General features: G+C 39.4%; 1 protein-coding gene across 5 annotated transcripts in view; it reads right to left on the bottom strand.

Moving 5' to 3' along the window:
- The window catches only part of LOC112466245 (kazrin), a 115,385-nt gene that overhangs the window by 29,032 nt on the left and 67,108 nt on the right, over positions 1–19,245 (bottom strand). For 3 of the 5 annotated variants that reach the window (XM_025034239.1, XM_025034241.1, XM_025034240.1), the window contains exons 2-3: positions 15,857–15,999; positions 10,957–11,069 (exon numbers count right to left, since the gene is read on the bottom strand). In XM_025034239.1, coding sequence (XP_024890007.1) covers positions 10,957–11,069; positions 15,857–15,999 — 256 coding nt within the window. The remainder of the gene's footprint in view (positions 1–10,956; positions 11,070–15,856; positions 16,000–19,245) is intronic. The other 2 variants (XM_025034243.1, XM_025034242.1) reach the window with 1 other exon arrangement.

Genomic DNA, 19,245 nt, shown 5'->3' with positions numbered 1-19,245 from the left:
GAGTGTGTGTGAGAGAGAGAGAGAGAGAGAGAGAGAGAGAGAGAGAGAGAGAGAGCTCGTTGTAATTATCGACAAGATTATTTTCATGACTGCTTATCTTTATCTTAAAAAGTCGAGTTCGAAATTGTTATAGCGGTCTTTAGCCTCTTTTACAAGTGTCATAAAATTTGTATAACAACAAAACTCGTGCGTGCAACAATTGTTTACGCAAATGTATAGAATAATTTTCCAAATATGTTGTTACACAATTTTTGTATCACGTTTTACAAATACATATTATGTACGTTTTAGTAAACCATGGCTGAAATATTTTCATGATCTTCCCGCTCTCTGGACCAAGGTGGTTGATGCAGAATTTAAGGACGATTAAGAATCCACTTACGTTTCGCTATTAGCGACGTAACTACATCCTATAAACGACAGGGTGCGAGATATAGAACGTCCCAGCGTCTTTCGCCGGGACGTTGGGATAATTATAGGCGCGGATGCATAATTCCGCGCGCGCGTTAAGCTTATGTTCATCTGTCACGCTCCGAAAAGGTTCACTGCACTCGGATCTACCGTGGCATCGACTGATACCATCGCGTTCTAACATAGTTAACGCGAACAGAGATATTTCTGCCTTCACTTATAATATAATGATAATCCCGATATTCACAAGAATTATCTTTATGACAATCTCATTAACGTTTAAAAAATAAAATTAACGTTTAAAAAATTGAATTATGTTCATCGTTTATAAAGGTCAAACTATTTGTTAAACTTAGAGCTTAATAATAATAATAATAAAATAATTAATTTTTAATATTTTTTAAATTACGTATGTCATACATACACATGTTCAAATCTGTCATATTTTTGGAAGATATCTAAATATAAAAATATGTAAATTAATCAACAAATTATTTTCCTATAATCTTCGTATTAGCGAAAATTTTTCGAAATTTATAACCACTAATGAATGGTTTCCATCGCACTAGACGTGATAATACTCATTTGCATATTGGTTCGAGAGCCCGGGCTGTTAGGACGTGACGCAGGAGCGTAAGAAGTGTTTCTGCGAGCAGGACGCGTGTGCCGGAAGCTCACGCGTTTTTTTTTCGAGAATCGCAAGCGCAGCTAAATAGCCAATTCACCGCTTTGTCGTGGACGAGGCCCATGCCACAAGGCGCGTTTCAAATGCAAATACAGGACTGCCGGGCGCACAAACCGACCGGCTTAACTGCTCCGTCGCCGGCAGTAAAGTTTGAGCCCAATAAAAAGAGGAAAGGCAATTTCCTACTCGCCCGCGGAGCTCGCGGAAGCGGAATTTCATAAACATGGAGGAAATGTAAACTGGCAGTCATACACGAGCGCGTACGAGGGAAATTATGGTGCCTGACGAAATGCCGAGTTCGCGTGTGTGAACAATTTTTTAGAATAGAGGAGATAAAAAGATCTATATACGTATAATAAATCTGTGACGAGCTCATGACAATTCTCGATTTGTTTTTTAACTTTTTAAGAATGTTGTAGCTTTTTGTAACCGAAAATAATTACTATATATTGCAAAGTGTAAATTTTTTAGAAATTTATGTTATTTGTTAATAGATATATTACATTAAATTGGATAAGTTTAATTATTTCGAACTAATCGTTAGATCTTCCAAATATCAATTATCTCCGAAAATACATAATGTGGAAATTATGACATCATATGCACATTTTGCTGGAGATCAGCACACACGATTTTTCTATCTCAATACCGAAATTGCGACTCAATACCGAATAGATGAAATATTTCGTCTGCTCGGTGGTTTCCTGGCTTTGGCGTTGTCGATTTAACGGAAAAATATTCCATATCGCTCATATATCGTGTTTTCACGTAGAGAAAAGATAAACTATTCCAAGATGGACTATTCCGCGCCGCAATAAGTAAGAAAATTCCAATATACTTATGAATTTGCAATTTTTTTCATATGTAATGCAGATTAAACAGTATAATTTATGCGATAATTTATTAATTCAGGTTAAAATTTAACTTGATAATAAAGACAAAAATCCCAGAACAATAAATCTTTCTTGTTCATCAAATGGATTTTTGTAAATAAATGTCAACGCGTTATCATTATTGCAAAATTTCTTTTAGTTGCGTTTTTATAATAATAACCAACTTTTAATTATTATTATTATGAAACATTTTTTAATGCTTTCCATAATTTTACGCTTGTTAAAATGGTCGTTGAATAAATTTAATAATAAAGAATACATAAATAGCATATATTGCGTATGAGAAAATAATAAACAAGCATGCGAATTAAAACGTGCAGTTTAAATATACGAGATACATGAAAATATGGTGCATTCGCGTTTTATAAATATTACTTTGCAGTCAATTCATGATACGAAGGTCTCTCTTTTCAAAACAATTTTATAATATCGTACCGTGCCAATATTATATGTGAATTAAAAAAACATAATTAAAAATTAATTAGTTGTATGTACGATCATTATTATTACTCTCAAATTTTAATTTTTTTAAACATAACGAAATTCCACGTTCTACGTGGTAAATTGAGAGAAAATGGGAAAAAGAGACAGAGACAAATTAATTTTTGTCAATGTGATTTTGGTTCATTTCTGTAGCGAGTCGAAATTAAAGAAATGCAAATTACTATCAATGTCATTCGAAACTTTCAATATTTCCATAACCACAATTAGATTATATTAAATATATTAATTTTAAAATATGCCAACTTTTTATATATTGCAAATTATAGAATATTTGTGTAATAATAATCCTTTTAATTTAGCATTAATTTAATTTTGTTTAGTATTTTATTAAAAAGGAAGAACACGTTTAACATTTATTTTTACACGCGGGTAAACATTCTTTTTAAAGCAGTTAAATATATTTTCGCAATGTTAAAATTTTCCGCGTTCTGATGCAAAATTAATTACAGTCAGCAACGCATAGCGACGTTGTCGAGAAAATCGATGAATTATCGTTTAAAATCACGCATTCCCGATGACAAAAGCGATGACAAAATTATTCCCAATATATACACTCGATACATTATTGTAAAATCACTACCAGATCGTTTAACCTATCGCTTTACATTATACGGTTCGATTCGAACTCGTTCGTCAGAACGCATTGCGCGGCAACTGCAGAACGGAATGCGAATGCCGCTAGATAGGAATAGCGTGTCGCTGTCAAATCGGCTTACACAGTGCCGCGTGTATTACATTGTACATACATATACGCGTCCGTCGCTATTTTCCAAAAGGAAAAAAAAATACAAAACGGAAAAACAAACGAATGACAAGCCGTTTCGAAAACAGAAATGACGGGCGACATTTTCTTTCATCCCCCCGGCGGCCAAAGAGAATTGGAATAGAAACGAAATAACCGGAGTGATGTGCGGGTTAAAGAGGGTTAATCCATTACGGTTACTGTTAAGGTATGTAATGCACCGCGCTTGTCACGTTACGCGTTTGCATAAAAATGAAACGAAGGATGCACCTATTCACGCTCGCGTCGCGTAGAGAATCATCTGTGACTTTTAAGCGTGACCCACCACGATGTTTTCTGCTGTTTTTTGCCCGCCACATATGCGGAATTTTATGCGATGATACATAACCGAGATACCATAACCAAAGTCTGAATATTCAAACGAGCCCATTTAACCCGTTGAGATCACATGGGGTCCAGTGGACCCCAGGCTTTTTTTTTCTTAAAAGTATGCTATTTTGAGAGTAAAACGCACAAAGTTTTTTTGCTCTATCTCAAAAAATTTTGATAAATATTTTTGTAAAAAAAGTCAAATTTCTCGAAAAAAATTTTTTTTCCTCGCGTTTTTTCAACATAAAATTTTTTTAAAATTATTGGATTATCAAGAGGAAATCATAAATTAATTCCAGTTCAAGGTTTGAGTCAATACATCAAAAAGAACGCAAATTGAAACTGTTGTGGGGTCCATTGGACCCCATGGACCTCTACGTTACTTTTAGGAGGTGTGACCTCAACGGGTTAAACATAAGCGCTATGAATAATTGAAAAATGCTTATCGGATGTTAATCGCAAAAATGACAGCGTGTATTCTGCAGATATTTTATACTGCCACATGTGTTATATGTATAAATTACACACATTTATGTGTATCAATTAGAGCAAAATTAATATTATCTTAATTAGAACAAAAATGTTTTCAAAATGTTAAAGTACCGTTTATGTCGGGAAATTCGTTATGTAATTCGCGCGCGGCGGCTCTTAAAACAATGTTTGATGAATTCATTAAAGTATGAATTAATGATAGATTCCATAATTTCTCTGCGCATCTCTGTTCATTCACGTACACGAATTCATAACGTTGATTTTACATGGATTTTACTCCAAGCGCGTTTTTTTTGTTTCTCTACTCTTGCATTCGCGGCTGTCATGTAAACGGAATTTTTACATCACCCAGCTTTTGCGTGGACATTCCGTACTAATCCAAACGCTTCGTAAATATTTTTCTCATAAAAATGCGGAAAGTCCTTCACAAACTGCGAGCACCCAAAAAATGTACTTTGCATGCATTTAGTAGTAACTACGTGTAATAACTTCGTTACGCAAAAAAATATAATATTGGCGACGAGAGTAACAAAAAGCACACTTCGATCTCTAATGAAAAAGTGTCTAATAATAAAAAAGTACAAATAAAATTTTTGTATAAGTTTGCAGCTGAATAAAGATAATAAAAAAATGTAGATGTAATCAACTATTTTTGATTTAGTTAAAATTGTGTAGTTTAAAGATCTTGTTTTGTGCAATCTAAAGACCTTGTTTTAGACCGTTAGTAGTATCACACCGTCAGAGCTTACCCCGCATGATCTTACCCTATATTTGCTTTCGCACACGAACTTAATTTTTTCCTAATCCAATAGTTAAAGTTCGTTTAAGTTATGACAAAAGTAGCACGTATATTTATCTCCACACAAAATTTTAGAAATATTGAACAAACTCTCCAACGTGTACATCTAACTGTATCGACAACGCATCACGAAAAATGTTACCTCTGAAACAAATTATTATCGACTTCTGTCCCTTTAAACTCGACTTGTTTAGGCCTTTTTTCACTTTTAAAAAACTATGATTAACGTCGATATCGTAAAGTCATTTAATAATATTTAATGTGCAATGTTAAGTATACTGTTAAGTATACTGTACACAAAAATAATATAACAAAATAATATATGTTGACTATAATTCTATGTAAATTTGTTTAACTAACCGCGAATATATTTATTGTTATTTGTTAATTCTGCTACGCTTTTCGATGTATCAATCATTCTGCAAGCATAAAACCTTATTTCTGAATGCAAAATTGGAGTCAAGCGATTCTCGGTTTCGTAAAATCGATTAAAAATGCGTTTTACTTGACTCTTTACCAACAAATACAGCAAGTGTTTATCACCTGTTTTTCTAGGTGAATTCTTTTTTGTATAATAATTATTATCACATTTCTCAATATATATGTTTTTTATGTAACTATAAATCCGCATATATTTTAATGAGAAGTACGCTCATCGATTACACAATGTGTTTCATATTTAAGCTCAACATAAAAAGAAATGCTTAAAATAAATATTTCAAGGAAGAAGCTGTAATTTCAAATAATATGTATTTTAATTATTCTAAAAAAATATTCTATATTTGAAATATGCATGTTATCACAGTGACGAAAAGTAATACAACATCTCGAATACTCGGAACTCGTCGCGTCGCGTAAAAGAGTCACGGTCGGTCTCGCTCCGCGCGTACTTGGCATAGCAGAGTGGAAAATATTTTACTCATTAATCTTTAAATTCAACGTAAAATTGTATATTTTTATCGGGTGCATATATCTATTTTTTTGTATTTTACAAATGCAAAAAGGAAAAATTTTATTGAAAACTGAAAAAAAAAATGTTGCGCTTTTTCGCATTTCCCATGCACGAGGTAAAACGATGCGGGAATGGTTGAAAAACACATGTGAAATCAGTGGCTCTCTTATCGTCTTGTCGTCATTTCATCCCTCTTCGTCATTTCGCGGTGGTGTTTATTCAGCCGTTAAATGGCATCCACCTTCTCTCTTGATGAATCCTCTCCGCTTTCTCCGCCCGTTGCTTTTCGTCTGCTGCGGCAGCGCGCTCTCATTTGCGGCTGTTATCTGTGTGCGCGATATCTGTGATTATTTGACGGCTCTTAATGCACGGGTTTTAAGCTTTCAGCAAAACGTTCAGCATTAATTGCTGAAGATAATAATATTCATAACAGAGACGAGTACTCTGTCATATATTTAAATATTTCAAATGCTTTTATTAGCAACCATCAATTTTTCTGATAAAAGCTTTTAAATTGTTTTACATTTCTGTAAAATGCTCAGTAAGCTTTTTATATGTGTATCTACATATATCTTTCTCTTATAATTTATGGAAATCAAATAATTCGATTTTTTTGAATTATAGATAAAATATTTTATATCGCATATACATATTGTTATACGAAATTATATACGATGCATTACTTTAATTCCCGAAACAACATGGATTAATATACGCTCGTGTATCTATTTTTAATTATACCATTATTTTCGCTACCTTGCCGCGTATCCTAGTCAATAAGTCATGAGAGAAAGAGAGAGTTTAAGAATAAAAAAGAATAGGTTGCAAGAGTTAACAAAGCTGTTCCACATAATAAAATTCCGCGCATTTCCATACAAATAAAGTCGCGAAAGGACTTTCACGAGTTGCCATGTATATATATCCTATGTAAAATCTAAGCATCAAAGATTTTATATTCCACTCGCTGACAGCCATATTTCTCCCCTTAATTTGCGTAGACACGCTCTTATTATACGAGCATCACTTTTTTGTTCTATCAGCGAGGACAGCCACGCCACGTACGCAAGGTCGTCTCTCGGGAATGTCCTTATTACTCTCGACGTCGCCGATTGCACGCGCATACTTTCACCCTATCTCTTCCCGTTTTTTTTCCGCGCTCGCTTCTTTTTTTCCAATTTTTTTCCAATCGATCCGACGCGATGCCATCAACTGTGTGGAACTTATTACCAGACATCGGACGCAACTTTCACGACTTTCGCAAGACTCCCGAAGCGTCGATATCTCGACGTGTGTCATCCGGTCGTCAGTATCGTTCAAACTTTAGGTAGCAGAACGCAACGGCGCGAGCTCAATATACATATTTCATATTGGAAAAAAAAAATCGGTCACACTAGTTCAAGAAACTGTATCGCTTGCATAAATTGTTTTCCTTCTGATGTTTACCGTCGCCAACCACGCGAGATTCTCGGCAACGTTTCTTGTCGTAGCGAGCGAAGCCGCATTTGAACTCCGTGATATCGCTCGTATCGATCGTATCCCAGCAGCTGGGAAACTTTGTTACCGGCTCTGTCAGCGCGTATCCGTTCCGCGGTGGTACGCTAAGGCGACATTATGCCCGATTCATATGCCTCGTCACGTTTCTCCTTTTCTATATGTCCTGCGACCCCGACCGGCGCGCACGACAGCTTCCTCTTTCCCCCTCGGGTACGCCTTCCCCCAGTACCCCGCCGTTCCTCTTTTCGGGGTCTCCGTTTCTGTCGCGTAGATACGCGCGGAAGATCGAAATTCAAACGCGGGTATAATGGGGCGATTTCGCCTTGAAACGTCGAGTGGAAATTCTCCTTCCGCCGGATATTGCTCGGCGGCGGCCGATTGATCATCTTTTGGAAACGGCGACGCGATTGAAAGCGCGACTTTTCCCGATGCCCGACTCAAAAGCGCCAGTAACGCGTGCTTTCAAGGGCTGTTTGCGCTGAAGCAGCAAAGAACGACATTTTTCGATGCATAAAATAGGTAGACACGGTCGTTGACGTTTGATCGTTCAATGCAACGAAAATTAAGTAAAATCTGGGGATTTTCTGAATAATAATATTACTGCGAGATTTGAAATTATATACCGCATAAATGAGAGATATATTCTGCAAGGAGATAATTCGTCAATGTACTTATTCACTCCGGGTGCGTTTCGTGTCGTTTTCCAATTATATATTAAAGTGATTATAACGTACACCTAAATTAATGATAATTACATATTTGTGTTTTGTATATCCGATTTTGTATAGCGTTATATCATCCGTAATTAACGTAAGGTAATTGATACATGATATTTGGTCATTTTACAGGAAATTTCTCTGCTAATCCATGACGAGATAATGTTCTCACCTCACCTCGCATTATATTACCTCACCGGATACAAATTGCCGCGATTTTTTATGACGTTATAATTGCGCGACGCAAACGCGGCCCCCCAACTTTAATTTCACCGTACGCGTGTCCATTGTCAGCAAACTGCGGGCCATCAATTTGATAGCATTAATCCCGAAATTGTCACGTCCGCCACGTCCGAATGCTATTTGTCGAATAACATGTTTATGCGCGACGTGTCGCGTGTGATTTAGCTATAATCCGCATTGCGTCTCTTCCGCGAGGTCTTCCCGTCGGGAATATATCCATTACCGGATCTGTGTGTATGGAGATTTGGAACGTCCCAAAAATTTCGCGCTCCGAAACGCGCGAATTTTTCTACCGACGCGTTACGAAATAGCTGCGTGTTCACAAGGCTTGTAATATTGAATTAATGTACAAGGTATCACATGTGTACCGCAAAATAACACGAATTCGATAATAACGCGATAACAATTGAAGTTCCAATGAATTACGCACAATTCTGTGTTTGTGATGTAATTCCATCCCTCGCATTATGTTGCATAAAACGTTTTGCAATTTACCATTATATCGCTGGCAATACGCCACGGAATTAGCCATGCGCCAACATTAATCTATTCGCCCTGTGAAAATCATGATATCAAACATTAACAAGTCTGACGGCTCTTTTAACAGCGAGTGCTTTCGACGCGCGTTACGCGCCAAATGAATGACACGCTAAAATGAAAGTTCGGTCATTCCCGTTCGCCTTTTATTCGCGTGTGCAGCGTGATCAATATCGGGTAATACGTTTCCGTATTTTTATATTAAAAGCGACATATTGCGATTGTTCTGAGACAGCGAGATATTAACGATGGATGCCGTTTGTTTTATGTAGGCATTCGCAAATTTAATTAACGCAAGATACAAAAATTTTGGCACGTATATGCTTTACATATTAATTAATCCGTAAATTAGTTCAATTAAATGTATAACTTTCACAATATTAAGTTTAACAACCAATATTAAAATATAAATAAAATTTGTGCGTCTTTCTCAATGAAAAGTATAAAGTATTTGAGACTATTTCAACATTTGCAGACGTTTCTTTATTTTTAAGTTTTGAATTCTCTATCTGTTCTTATTATGTACGCGATTTGCCGCAAGCACACTTTACGCATTTCATCATAAAGATATCTAAAGTGGAAACCAGTAACAAAACAGTAACTCCTCGACGTTCACCCCGCCGCGAAGCGATTACAAAAGGGTTTTGCCCTTCATATCCGTCTTTAAACCTACTGGAGCATCCGTAGACATCTCCGATTTTAGCAGATTAATTTACGTGTTCCTGACGCGCGACTTTGACCTTCCAATTTTAGACGGGGAACAGTACCCGTTTTTGACTCATAATTAATTTTCCCTCGTTACATTTATTTGGAGGAGCATAAATCGCCGGGAGTGGTTTTCGTTTAATTATTAGCTGTACAAGCAAAAACCTGCTATCGGTATAGTCTAATTATCAACTAAAATTACCAAATTATTAAAAAAGAATTGTTATAGTCTCGAGATCTCTTTATTTAATTATCTTATCGAAATATTGTTGTTATTCTGTTTATCAGGTTTTATTCCGTTTGATCATATTTTAGCATATTTTTAGATACGAGAAACCACTCGTAAGAATTTCACGTAGTTGTATTGATTGTAACGAGATATGAAACATGTTGTTACACGAAACAGTCCCATATCAAACACGAGTCATACGAATCACGCGAAGGACACTTTTTCCACTCCAACCCTTATTTTGTTACTTTACTTGCACTGATAAATCCGTCGCGCGAGTCACCATCGGCCCCTTTTTTTTCTTTCAACGAGCGCGAACAACTCTCCCCGACGACATCTCTCCTCGTAATAAACATCGGGCCGCAGCCGTAGGGTAATGTCGGCAAATCGCAGCCGGGGGTCGCGCGTGCATAGGTAACAATGGTTAGCGGCGAACAAAGGAATCCACTATCAATAGGGCGACCCTCTGTCGGTCTGACAATTAACCCCATCGAATTCTCGGTTCCCTGCTTTCTTGAAAATCTCAACACGCGCCTCTCGCCTCGAGAGAACTGCTCACCAATGACAATGAAGAAACATTTTTGGTCGGTTTCCACTTTGAATAAATGCGCACAGTTTTCTATAGTTATAGAAATCGTTTTTTTTTTACGCCTCTCAATTTGCCTCTTTCTCCCGTCGTGAAAAGTTAATCCTACAGAAGAAAGAATAAAGTGTCAATCTTCTCCCGAAAGAAGATCAATTTCAGTCAGAACTTGTTGTGACATTTAATAACATCAAAGTCTTATTATGCAATTATATCCGTGCTACTCGAAGAAACGTTTTCATGAAAAACTAAGAATCGCTTTGTCAGAATCTGCGATCGCGGTATGCTTGCCAATACACAATACCCTTTATACGTAGACAATGAATTTCGATATCAATGGGCATATACGCACAGCCCCTTATCTATTCGATAATTAACTTGGCGTAGGGGCTGTTTGACTCGAGCATGGAGTTTGCGTGAGACGATTTATAATAGCGTGTTTTAACTATGCCGAGCTCTATCTTCCTATTAAAGAATTTAGCGTTATCAGATTACGCGTCACTTGACTGTATTCGCGATTGTATCCAGAAAGTCTGAATAAATTAAATGTTGTTCAGATTTATATTGCGAAGATCGTTCGGAATTTATTTTATAGACGTTACCTGTGCATCTGCAAGGATGCGCCGCATCAAGGCCAAGGTGGGGTTCGTTGTGAGGTCATTTTGAAGGGCAAGCGCCTCGCCTTCCTTGTTCAAACGATTCAAAGTCTTCAGAGCTGCAATCAAAGGAAAAGAATCAATTGCAAATGCACTACACAGATTGTAAGAGCACAAATATGTTATCATGAACATATGTTATCGCATATTTGTTAGTTCTGCAGAGAAAAATCAAAAAGAGATGTTCTTGACATCAGCATTAGTGTTTTACAGCTTATTCGGGACTTGTAACAAATTGTGGTTAGGCGGTAAGCGACCGAGCTTTGCGGAAATTGTTGGCACGTGAAAGGTGCTCAACGGATATGTGCGCCCATTGGATTGCGCTAAGCCTTTCATCCGAGACATGCGAGGAGTCAGAGAATTCTCGAACCCCGGACCCACCAAAATGGCCGGTCTCCCGGTTCGTTCGTCTTGTATTATCTTCACCCAAGCCGTTGGTTCGAACCGGCGGGATAATTGAATTCCCGTAGTCGATGATCGTGGCGCGAAGGTGGTGGAAAGGCCCAGGTTGCCAAACTGTTATCGACAAGTTCGTGAGAGGAGCTCGTTTCGCAAAGGTGCCCGAGTAAGCTCGCGGGATAGACACGCGCCTTCGATGCTTCCGTGCTATCGCACAGAAGCTACGTGCTTCGCGGTAGAGTTTTTAAAAGATGGAAGCACGTGATGTTGTGCTTTGACCCATTTTGTATATACTTACGAACTCATATGAAATTATAAGCTTAAGTTTATGAGTTGCGTAGCGCGGATGGGATAATTTTGTGTCTTAAAAGTTTTTCTGTTGCTCTTTTAAAACAGCCATCGTCAAAGGAGAACGGTAATACGAAACGGTGCATCCTCAACCATCAGCCTTCCCCGTAGAGAGAAAGTGAGAGAGATAGAGAGGAGAGGCGGTGAAATTATATAATACCGGAAAATACGTGAACTCTGCGCGCTAGCTTAAACGCAAATTTAGTGAGATGCATATGTAGTCGACGATGCGATGTCGGCTTTGATGTGGCATAAGCAAAATTCGAGGCGGATCCGTAAACTACACGACGGAGGTATGTATTATATAGTCTCATTAAAAATGCATTTTGACTTTAAGCGAGATTGAGATACGGCAGCTTAAGGGGATACGATTTTCAAATTAACGCTATATTGAGCAATACGGACAAAAATTGCCGGCTTGAAATCTCGCGAATTCATCGGAAAATATTAAATCACCCAAGGCTAATCGTGGGCTACGCGAAAGGGTATAATTGCATTAACGGCGCGTTTTGCACCGCTGCTACTTGGTAATAAATTAATGACGTTTACCGTTAATCCAGTTTTAATCTCGCGCACGATTTTTCGTCTGAACGCGCCAACGAAGCTACGAAGTTTTAACGCAAGCACGAAACAGGCTTGCTTGTTTTGTCGCGTAATCGCTCGCGACGGAAACGGCATCGGGGACAAACCCGACGCGATTAGAGTATTATTTGTTTCGCTGGAGTTGCAATTAAACGCAATTAAACTGCCGCTTGTGCTGGAACAGAGGAAAACTTGGACCGGAGAAACATGTTTTATCGACAAGTCTTGTTTGTCGATAACAAGTCGAAGACAAAGGTCTCTCTTGCCGATAAGATACGAATCCTGGATCGCCGAACGTCTTCCGAGCAAGATCCTCAGGCGTTCTGCAAAACCCTTGGAAAACGAACGTATTATCGCTAGATCACGAGAAACGACTAGTCGTAAAATTGCTTTTCGCCCACGAAGGTCGAGAGAAATTCAACTTTACAAAATATCTTTGGAGTGGAAAATATCTTTAGAGTAAACAAAAAAATTAGATAACTTGGTTGTGTCGTTACGCGGAATGTTGAGAATCTTTGTCTTATCATCTTTTTTAAAAGTAAATATTAATAAAAATGTTTAAATTACAATGATAAAACATATCCATGAATTAAAATATAAATATTCAGTAATTTTGACATTATACGTTTACGAATTAGATGGAAGAAAATGCAGAATCAACAATCTTTTCGATTTCGATTAAACGGGTTGCGATAAGCGTCAGCTCCGATTTCTGTCTGTCATCTTTAAGTCGATTGATGAGCAGAAAAAAACTTGCTCGAATGGGTAGATCGGTAAAGACCCCTTTTCTTCACGGAAGTCTGATCTCGAGATTGTAGCGGTTCTTCAAACACAGCAGGAAGCACTCTCACATCAGAAACGTCGAGCGTCCTTACTGAATAATCTCGCGCGATCGTTACTACCCTAACTAAAAGAAGGAAACTCGGTAGTGCTTCGTGTCGGAGATTCCCGATTAAACACTGCATACTTCCGCATTAAAGATTAACGTTCATAATCGTTCGTAGCATACTTTTCGCAAAAGATAAAAAAAATACACGTAATGGATTTTAAAATATTTAATAACCGATACTTAAAAAAAAATCAGCTTTTGTGAAGAAAATATCTTGCTCGTTAGATTTCAGAAGTTTTAAACATTCACGTCATCGAATCATTAAATCATAAAGTGGCGTCAAACTGACTCGGTTTATTTCATAAATTTCCCAAACTCGCGTTTACGGCGCTCTCGCGAAGCCGGCGAGTGCGGAATGAATCAGCTCGTCGACACGAGCCACCGAAACGATAAATCTCGCGTGCAACGCGAGGCGAAAACGTGCTCTCGCGAAAGTAGGCGACCGCGTTGAAATATTCCGCGCGATGTCGATACGACGGGGGTCGGCCGTGTTGTAGCGTTTCGCCTCGCGCACACCTATAGCCTCGGATTTGTAACGGTGTACGCGCGTCAAAGTGCACGAGCGAGCTCATGTGGTCCTGGATGGCCCTGTACCAGGTCGGGGGTATATAGGTCTACCGCAAACACGGAGAGAAGTAGATACGCCTCCGTCGTTTCCTCGGCGCGGCGCAGCGGGAGGGTTGCGGGATCGCACTGATATACGGGCGCGCAGCGATATTATGCGCCGCCCGTGTGTCGGAAGCGAGATTCTTTATGAGCTTTTACACCGACTCGGAACTCCATCGAGGTCGCGCGGCCGGCTAATGCGAAACAGGAGCCCCTTTATGGCGTTCGGTGCAGATAAAGCGATACTCGATAGCGCTCCGTTTGCGGAACGGTAAAGGGATGCTTTACGACGGGAGACGTTGGTTTAACATCTCTCGCAGCCCGTAATTATATATCAAAAGAATCGAGTACTTGCGAATACGTCGGCCGATATCGGATGGAAGTGAAGCGTCGACGGTTACACCGGGTATTTACATAATGCATTATATGATAAGCTAAGATTTCGTTTCGCGTGCGCGTTTAAAATGCAACGCGGCGGTCGCAAATCATAACCGCGACACGTATCATTCCGACTTCCGGGACAACCGAGACGCGTGTGTGTTACGACCTTTTGGATCTGCTATCTATCACGTCTTGCAATTCTAACTTTCTCGACGTCGACGAAAATGAATGACTGGTCTGACAAGCAATGAAAGTTAAATCGCAGGAGCATAGAATAGCATAAATCTTGCAGGAAAATTAACGACGTTTGACTTGATAAGCCGGTTTGTATCGGACAAATCCATCCCTCTTGTTGTAAAATTGAAATTTGTTTAAATGTTATTACGTTAACGTCCAGAAATGTTCGGAGCGTTAATAACCAACGGAAATTTTAACAACCATCGTGGAATTCATTCAACGTGGAAACGTATTCCGATTGCACGATGCGCATCTTAATGCTGACGTATCGTAACGAATTCCTCGTAATCCTCGAGACACAGGTACCAGAATTAACCCTGTGCTTAATGTATATATGTAATATATCCGGCAGAGCGCGTAGTTTACCGGTATGACTTCCGTACAGCGCGAGCGGCGCGTACACGGCGCACTGGAAACAGGATTAATGGATTAGCGATGTTTTGAATTACAAGCGAAGTGTAAGCGGGGCAAATATTCTCTCTCTCCAATTAGAGAGCAGAATTCTACGGCAGTATGAAGCTACGAGTTACGGCGGAATCGGCGCACCTGCAGTAGAGCCCCGGGAGCCGCCGGGGTGATCCTTCATAAATGCAGACTATTCCGCCGCGCTCTCGCAAAACGGAAGATCATTCATTTTACATAAAGTACGAATCTGTCGCTCAAATATTAAGAAAGAAAAAATAGACGAAACACGAAACGTTATATTATTGTCGCTACCATAAATTGGAAAAATCTCAAAAGCTCTTAAGCACAGAGGATTTTCTATTTCTTCTTCATCTTTTCTATCGATATACTCAATCGGAGATATATCGAGGTCGGAGCAGATTGCAACAAGGAATAACCTGATGTATGGCTTGCGCCAATGTTACAGTGTCTATTCAGTGAAAGCGAGATTCTTTATTGGTTATTATCCGCTGGAAACATATCGAGCTTGTCGCGAGAATGCATGTAGCGCAGGCCGAAGTAGACACGAGCAATATGTACATGGCAATAAAAGTCATAACAGGATGTGATGCATTATATATGTATATGTGAAGTGTCGCGACGCGTTACCATCAAACTACGTGACACAGGATCAAGTTACAAAGACGTAGCATCGTGCTAAAAGCGACAACGTATTTACGCGATATACTCAAATAAATAATAATTTACACGGTAATTAATAAGTTGTAATTGTATGATGCATCGGAACACCGTGTATGTTTTGCCTACAACTTTGATTGACGTCATTTACAAGATAAGCCCGTAAGTGCCTTGAATTTCCGGCGGAAACTTCGTATGGCGGATACCAGGCTTGAAGCCTATATAGCACGATGTTTATCTTCCCAAGCACCAGGGGAGGGAGGGAGAGTGGGAAACACCACAACCTGCCCGAGAGTGACCAGAAGCTGTCGTCGGACTCACCTTCCTCGTAGGGCTGCGCACGCTTGGCGAACGCCCTCGAGAAAACGCCGCCGCGCGGCTTCGAGGGGTCCACGCCGTTTTCTACGGCCGCGCTCATTTTCGCGAGTGGTTCTTCACCGAGCGTGTGTTTGCCGTGGACGTATCTGAAATTGACACATTACACGAAACGTTTTCATGAAAAAAACCATCGGAAACGGTTATTGAACGCTCGACGCTCTTCGACATTCGGTCCCATATCGAAATTTCTCGATACGTCAGTCGATCGGATATTGGATTTCATCGGCGAAATTATTGAAATCTCAAATATGTCGCGAATTAATGTGCGCTTAATGTAAAAAAAAGCTAATGATAAAATAATAAAAAGAAAAACAAAACTCGGCGGGCAAAACGACTTTCTCCGTTCACAAATCAGTTACTTGTCATCTTAAGCGGCTTTTCCTCCTTTTGTTGCTTTGAAATGTATACGGATTATGCAACAGTAGGATGTAGATTTATGTGTAATCTCATTAACCTTTCGGGATTAGGGCATTAACGTAAGACTAGTAATTTACTGGCAGCGCTCGTCGAATGCATAATACAAGTGCGGTTTTCACGCTGCCGGGACGAGTATAATGGTAAAGTTGTAAGGTACATGTCCATGTGTTAATTTATGTAATTAACTTGCATCTGATGCCGCGTAAAAGTCAGTCTATGCCAGTAACTCGTGCTAAAACAACAAGCGGACTATAACTAAACCGTCGCGCGTCGTACCACCCACGCTGACAGCAACGTTAATTTACGTGTTATGACTAGAGAGCCTCTCTCTCTCTCTCTCTCTCTCTCTCTCTCTCTCTAATTAAATGTAAATTGACTGATTACTGGTTGAAAGATAACAAAGAGAAAGACGCCGCTGATTCTTTATCGTTTTCTTAAAATACTACATAAAAACTACAGTAGTTGCCAAAAAAATACATGAAACTATAGTAAATATTACAGTAATTGCTGTAGTTTTATGTGCATTTTTCGCCAACTACATAGCTCTTTCCATAAGAAATGCTCGGAAGAAAAGTCATCAATAATTACGTTGCATTTTTACGTCGTGTATTATCTCCATTTAATTAAAAGAGTTAAAAACTACTTAAAAATTAGACGACGATACCCGATTTTGTAAAGGGAGAAATAAAATAAGTTCGTGCAAATTTATTTCAATTCGCTTGACTTCGGGGCACTTGGAACTAGTGCGTATCAACATTCGCTCCAGGAAGCTGCATTATCATAGAGGTACTGTCCTCGCAAGCTTATGTTTACGCAGCACTGTATATGCATGAGAGACCCTCGTTACTCGCCTCGGGGATGACGCCATTATACGGAAAGTCCGTATTGGCGGCCGGCGAGCAAATGACGACGAACATATAATAATAGCGTGCGCCGCTCGCCGTCAATACTCTCCCCGAAAACGACGGCGGCACCCCATATTACACGTCACCCTGTGCACACACGCATCGCGTATCGTCACCCCTCTTGTCGCCTCGAGACCCACCGTCATTCGATCGTCATAATTTATCATTACACACGGGGAAAGACGCGCTCGATAAATCCACGCCGTGTTCAACCGCGTTACCATTGATTTATGCACTGTGACGTTGCAGCGTTGGTGCGGCCGTAAAGGAAGATCTATCGTACGCCCTTTACCGCGTCACGGCATTAGAAATCAACCCTCCCGCGCGTACACGCGCGCACGCGCGCGCGTCAGACACCCCATGGAAAAAAAATGTCGACTTTTCATTTCGTATACGTGACCCTTCCGGTTCTAAAATATCCGGCGCGATACGATCGTCACACACGACAACGTGCAGTGACAAATAATCCGCTGAGCGTGTAAAACGCTCACGAAAGGTCTGACATTTGAAGGGTTCGCTGCTTCACGAGAGCATATTTCGATTAATTATTCAGACATGGTGATATTTAATACGTTTATTAATTATAGTGCCATTTTTGTGAATTTATTTCCGCCGATTGCAAAACTGTGTCGAGGAGGTCGCTATTTCGACGGACCGTGTTAAAGGATTTAGTAGTTCATAATTTCGTTGCGGAGTTCAACTTCGATTATGCAATTTAGACTATTTTTGCATAGCAATGCTCCAATCTGAATAAATTCGCGTGCTCCACTGCGAAGCGAGCGATTAAACGTTCGCCATTTCAATTTCTGCTCGCGCTCTCGATTGAATACGCTTTCACATTTAGCGCGATGCAACGACGATAGCACGTAACGAAACGGTTAAACAATTTCGTTTGTTTCATTGCTCGGCATTCACATTCAGTTTAACGTTCGCATTCAGCGCTAAACGCTGAAATCTGATTCCGAGAGAGACTCTTCTCATTAACATTTAGTGAAAAAAACAAAAAAATCTTTTAACGGTTATTTTATGTCGCGCTTTATAAATGTCGAAGATCAAATGCAGATGTATATGAACAAGTTATTACAACTTCGAGGGAAATCTTCGTTACTTGTCCGACAAATCGGGATAGAGACGCGTGCTCACTGTTTTCCATCAGGAATCCAATCAACGGATTAGAGGATTAAGGATTGCGCGCGGACTGCTGTGCGCGGCATAAAAAAAACTGGATATTTTGTTATTTTAGTATATTTACGTCCCGGCGACAAAAGCAGCGAGGGGATTGGATTACGTGGGCGTTTAGACTCGATAAATTTTTGCGGGGTCGCGAGTCGACGCTCTTGATTTATGTACCGCGACAGCAGAACTCATAAGGGAGATCTATAGTCGTTTTTCCATTCTTTCTTTCTGAGTCCCGTGGAGCTACGTGCGGAAATCTTTGTCGGTGATTTTCAACTTGGTGGAGATTTAGGACGGTAACATCCGCGAAACTTTGTCTTTGCTAGATGGAGTATTATCGTTGCTTTGTCGTGAGACTTTATCAGCTTATTTTTTAATATTTCTCCTAAACTTCGAAAGTATTAACTCCTTATAAAATGCATAAGAATTATCATCCACGAGATATATTCATTAATTACTCGAAAAGAATATTTTGTTTCGCTAATAAAAAAATAATTATTATACAAGAATGGTGGGCTTTGTTATTTTTTATCCTTTCTATATCGAACTTCCTGCGTATTTCGCTACAATAATTTTCACTTGAATGATCTGGACTGTTTTTTGTTATCAGGTTATTTCCGTATTGTGTGATTTGTAATTGAGAAGCTCGTGTAACTCAATCTATATTAGCTGCGTTAATAAACTTCGAGTGAGCGTAACATGATGGAAACAAAACTCGCAACAAACCGCGAACCGCGGAGAGATATTGCTCGCTCGTTCTACGGTTTCATTCGTATTGATGAACTTCCGCGAATAAACACTTTCGCGCTGACGAAAGAAGGACTAAAGCAACCG

The sequence above is a fragment of the Temnothorax curvispinosus genome, unplaced genomic scaffold, assembly GCF_003070985.1.
Source record: "Temnothorax curvispinosus isolate PA1 unplaced genomic scaffold, ASM307098v1 QBEX01016011.1, whole genome shotgun sequence".
NCBI lineage: Eukaryota > Metazoa > Arthropoda > Insecta > Hymenoptera > Formicidae > Temnothorax > Temnothorax curvispinosus.
Note: the sequence above shows the minus strand (reverse complement) of the source record. Positions and strands in the feature narration are given on the sequence as shown.